This window comes from Meleagris gallopavo, chromosome Z (genome assembly GCF_000146605.3).
Source record: "Meleagris gallopavo isolate NT-WF06-2002-E0010 breed Aviagen turkey brand Nicholas breeding stock chromosome Z, Turkey_5.1, whole genome shotgun sequence".
In the NCBI taxonomy this organism is placed as follows: domain Eukaryota; kingdom Metazoa; phylum Chordata; class Aves; order Galliformes; family Phasianidae; genus Meleagris; species Meleagris gallopavo.
Window position 1 is genome coordinate 8957947 of NC_015041.2, and position 5069 is coordinate 8963015.

Below are 5069 nucleotides of genomic sequence, written 5' to 3' on the forward strand. Positions count from 1 at the left end.
TTCTGTCTTTACAGTGATTTTGTTTCAGAATTGAAGCTCATATTGATGCTGCAAAATCTTGGTAGCCGCTTTGGCTATCAGGGTATTGTCAGTTTTGTGGCAGTGTAGCTGTTCAGGTTTCAGTGCTCACTTCAGGAGTTGGTACTGTCACTGTGGGAGGTGGAGGAATCCTCCTGCCCATGTAAGAATATCTGATTAATTTTCCTGGAAAAAAAAACCCCTAGATATAAGTGATTGTTGTATTCAGATGACATCCCTGGCAGTGTGGGCACTTGCTTAGGCACTGGCTGCTTCCTTTTGGCAGTTCTTTGCAGAATTTTGATTCTAGATGAATTTCAAGTAATTAACTTTTCCTTCAGCCTTATGTTTGATCATCGTCCAAGATCATGGCGTGAGCTGCCATTACGGTTGGCTGATTTTGGTGTTCTGCATCGAAATGAACTGTCAGGAGCTCTTACAGGACTCACTAGAGTACGTCGGTTCCAGCAGGATGATGCTCACATATTCTGTTCTGTGGAACAGGTATGGACTGCTGGTAAATGAAATTCGGTATTAAAATCAGAATAGCTGAATTTCTTGTAGTTGAGACTGTGTTTACATTCTTATGTAGATAGAAGAGGAGATAAAGAGTTGTCTACAATTCTTGCGTGCTGTTTATGATGTCTTTGGATTTTCCTTTAAACTGAATCTCTCTACTCGTCCTGAAAAGTATCTGGGAGATATTGAGGTGTGGAATCAAGCTGAGAAGGTAAACAGTAATTTTATTACCTTTCTGTATGAAACCAAGGCTGCACCTGCAAGTTCCATAAGGGTATATTGCCTTTCGGAAGGTGATGTGGTAGCTGGGATGAGAAATATAACTTAATAACTGTCTTTTATTCCGGGTGGGTCATAAAATAGCTTTCTTACTATGCTGTGTGCGGACGGTATGCTCTCCATACAGAAGTGATTTCCATGTTGGAATCAAATTGTCTCCCTCCTTTCTCTTCTGTGTTTTTGATCAATTAAATAGTAGGAGTGAGGGGGGGAAAAGGAGAGGGGGGGAAGAGGATGAAAAGAACTAATTTTAACAGCCCTTGTGGGAAGATTTTGAGGCATCTTCCAGAAAACATGTTATTCTCATTACTAAAGCATTAGCCCTTGCAGGTGCAGTATAGAAAGAAGATGGGGCATGAACAGACTTTAGTAACAGGGATGGATTCTCCTTCAATATTTACAAACTTTTACTCTATCTAAAACAGTTCTTATATCTTACCTAATGCTGCTTGTTTTGCTACTTAAAAAATGTATGCATTAGTTTCAGTTTGAACTTTTTTTAATCTGAGTCTCTTCCAAAACTTTGTTTTTTCAGAAAAAAAAAAGTTGATAGGAATGTGCAGAGGTGTTGTTGCAGTAGTGGAGAAATGAGAGTCTGGTAGTGTTAGATGGCTGCAGCAGCAGGCTGACCTGATGTGAGAAGTGAGAAACACTGAATACACGTATTCTTTATCTCTAGCAACTGGAAAACAGTCTTAATGACTTTGGTGAGAAGTGGGAGTTGAACCCTGGTGATGGAGCTTTCTATGGACCTAAGGTTAGTGTGTTGCAATGGACTTCTAGCTGGGTGGTGGTTTTAATTTTGTTTGGGTTAGGTACATGAAAGGTCTCACAATTCCTTTTTTTTCCAGTGACGCTTCTGTAATCTTAGCAATGGTGGTAGCATGCAGATTCTCTTCTTCATGGTACAGCAGACAAACAGAAAAAAAACTTGAAGTTTTTGTCTTTGTAAAATTATGTCAACATTAGAATTTCTTGGAAAGAAAAGTGTTTGGCATGTATTTGTACAGAATGTTTGCCAGACAACTTCAGACAAATACCTGACCAGGATGAAGACTTTGTCAAAGCAACACCTGAATTGCTCTTTGAAGTTTAAAAAAAAAAAAAAAAAAGTAGAGATAGACGCTTGCTGCTGTTAAATGCATTGTTTTTTGTATCTTGTAGAGAAAACAGTGGGGTGATGTTCTCGTTTTTTATTCATCGTCTTCTTCATAAAGACAGCTTTTACTTTCAACCTGTCCTTCATGTTCCCTTCCAATTTAACTTTACAACTAAATTTTTCAATGTTAAGTGTGCGTTTCTGAAAAATTGGTGCTGTTCAGTTTTGGCTGGAGAGTTAAGAACAAAATGGGTTCTTAAACAGACAGACCGGTACAAGCAGAGATTGTAAAAGGCTTTTGAAGTAGGAAGGGAGAGTGTGGGTTTGTTGTTTTTTGCTGTGTGTTTTTTGTTTTTGTTTTGTTTTGTTTTTTTTGTGGTGATTATTGTTTTTTTGTTGCTGTTGTTTAATATACATGTTCGGTTATCTGATATCATCAAATGGTGCTTTCTGGCTGAAATTGTCTGTTTTCCCAGTGACCTAAATTCCTGGTTTACTTGAGAGAGGGATAATTCTATGATCTTGTCCTTTACGTAGCTTTAGTACTCATTTTACTCAGTTTACTTATAGAAACTATTTGCTGCTTAAATTGATGTTGGTTTATTGAAAGGTATGAACAGAAGGTGGCACTATAAGATCAGTGTGCTGTGTCAGAAATGCTCATTTTGGTGATCAGTGAATGAAACATAATACAGTAATCCTGTAGAATACAAGCAGGAAGAAAATCCTAAACCTATATTCCTATTTAGGGAAAAAAACAAAAACAAAAAAACATGAGGGGAAAAATAATCAGTTGTAAATAAGTTTATTAAGCAGATTTCTGAAAAATGTTGCTTTTACTAACATGGCTTTGTAGCACTGCTGGTGGGTTTTGGTACTAAAAAAAGACCCTTGCACAGTTTGTGTGTCTTTGTAAGAGCTTCCTCTTCAGCTGTACAGATGAAGAAGAGATTTCTAGAAATTTTCTGATGTCTTTGAGCATGAGGACACAAAGCCTTACAGCATTGCTTGTAAATGTTTCCCTAATAGATGTAAATTTAATCTATGTTTGTATTCATTCATCTAGTAAACTAGTTCTGATTTTTGTCTTTGTATGCTGATTGAATCAATTTCATTTTATGGGTTGTAGGTGGAACGTTCTGTAACAGCTTATCATTCATAATGTGAAATGCAAACAAGATTTAGTAATTTCCTCAGTTCATTTGAAAGGAGGCAAATATCTGCAGGAACACTTTCCTTTGTTAACCTTTATTTACTTTAGCTACTGTACTAGGAGCAAGGGTAAGTTTAAGTGAGCAAACACACAGCCTTTTGCCTTGGTCTTAATGTGAACTGGTTAAAGTTGCATTGATGAGTGAAGCTCTGCATTCAGGATAGACTGTTTTTTGTATTCTGTAAATGGATGGTTTGAGTTTCTATCAGAAAAAAGGTCATTTACAACCTTTTTTGATTTCTTTAATTGTAGCTAAACTGTAATAAGCACTGGCTTCAGAGTGCAAAACTTTTAAAAGAGTTGTTATTTTGCCAAGTAACTTCAGAAAGGCACTTCATTGTTTTTCAGCATTTAACACACTGATCTCTTTGTTTGATCCGTAAGTTTGAAAAAAAATCAAACACATTGCCCTACTGGGAAAATGTTGAAGAAGACATCAAATTCACTAGATCAGTAAGGTCCAGATAATACAAACTGACTGCTTTTTAGGTGTCTACTTGTCCAACTTCTGTCCAAAGTGTATTCAAGATTAAAGTGTCAGATGCAATAGATTGGCTGTCTGTAATAAAGAGAATTCTTAGTAGACCGTGTGTCATTAATTAATATGATCTCTCTTGATAAGTGGATTATTTAACAATACAGTGTGCATCCTGTGTTCAGGATTTTTGGAAATAAGTGCTCAATTTGGAGCCAAAACGTACACTTACCTGCCCTCCTTCCCTTCATGTGCTGCCGAGTTTACTCAGTGAAAGACTCACGAAAGTCCAATGAAAAACCAAGCAAACTCAGAAAATATTCTTGAAAATATACTTTGAAGTAACGTCTCTTCATGTGCTTACCCTGTTTTTGGCCTGACATTATTTGCATCAGAATCCACAAGTCGTTTTAAATCATAATATAGTCTAAAGTGTGTTGTCTAAACCCACATATACTTTCTGTGTACTCTATGAGTGAAGACTTCCGTCTTAATGCGGTGAATTTATGTTCAGAATGGCATGCTTCATCCTAAACTCTGGTAAAAGTTTTGTTCTTTTGTTTCATAAGATTGACATTCAGATTAAAGATGCCATTGGGCGCTACCACCAGTGTGCTACAATCCAGCTAGACTTTCAGCTGTCAATCAGATTTAACCTCACCTTTGTCAGGTAAGCACAGTCTGATGTTCTTAATTGCTATATAATTTAACTTTTCTGTTATTCATGTGTGTAACTAACTTTGTTCACAGCCACGATGGTAATGACAAGACAAGACCAGTTATCATTCACCGGGCTATCCTGGGCTCCGTGGAGAGAATGATTGCCATTTTAACTGAAAACTATGGAGGCAAATGGTAACATTTAGTTATTCTAGTTTGAGCAAACGCATTTATATGAAAAATGAATTAGCCCCGAGCATGCAATTGTCAGTGGAGTTTATTCTACTTGCTTGCTACTGAGTTATACCATAGGTATATCACTAGGCAATTGTCTTTGAATCTCTTTCTTCAGATATGAGATAGTAATAGATACAGTAGCACATGGTACATGTTACCACACTTGAACATACACAAGGTGTGTAACTCTCACCTTGCTTTTCCAGGTTTGATGCCTGGCAGAGAGTCATTTATGTTGGTTATTTCCTTTATCTGCTGTGGTATAGTGACCCTACTGATGATGACAAGACTGAAAAGTTTAATGTTTTTCTCAGTATTTGTTAGTAAAGAAATTAGTGGCTCAGTTATGTGTGTAAAATGTAACTCTAGTCTACAGGTCAAAAAGTACTTTTGCCCACCCTGCAATTCTTTTAGACACTCTAGTTTTTTGGAAGATAAACTGTAACTTAAATATGGGGCTGTCATTGCCTCTGGTCCCATTCTAAGCTGCTGGCTTAATGAATCTTATCTGTAGATTTTAGTCTTATCTGTTCCTAGTTTTTCTGTTCTGAAAAATGCTAAAAACTCTT

At 36.8% G+C, this 5069-nt stretch overlaps 1 protein-coding gene across 1 annotated transcript in view; it reads left to right on the forward strand.

The window, feature by feature from the left end:
* TARS1 (threonyl-tRNA synthetase 1) overlaps positions 1-5069 on the forward strand; it is a 25593-nt gene that overhangs the window by 18601 nt on the left and 1923 nt on the right. The window contains exons 12-17 of the mRNA XM_010725310.3: positions 360-522; positions 611-748; positions 1496-1573; positions 4173-4273; positions 4354-4458; positions 4707-4803. Coding sequence (XP_010723612.2) covers positions 360-522; positions 611-748; positions 1496-1573; positions 4173-4273; positions 4354-4458; positions 4707-4803 — 682 coding nt within the window. The remainder of the gene's footprint in view (positions 1-359; positions 523-610; positions 749-1495; positions 1574-4172; positions 4274-4353; positions 4459-4706; positions 4804-5069) is intronic.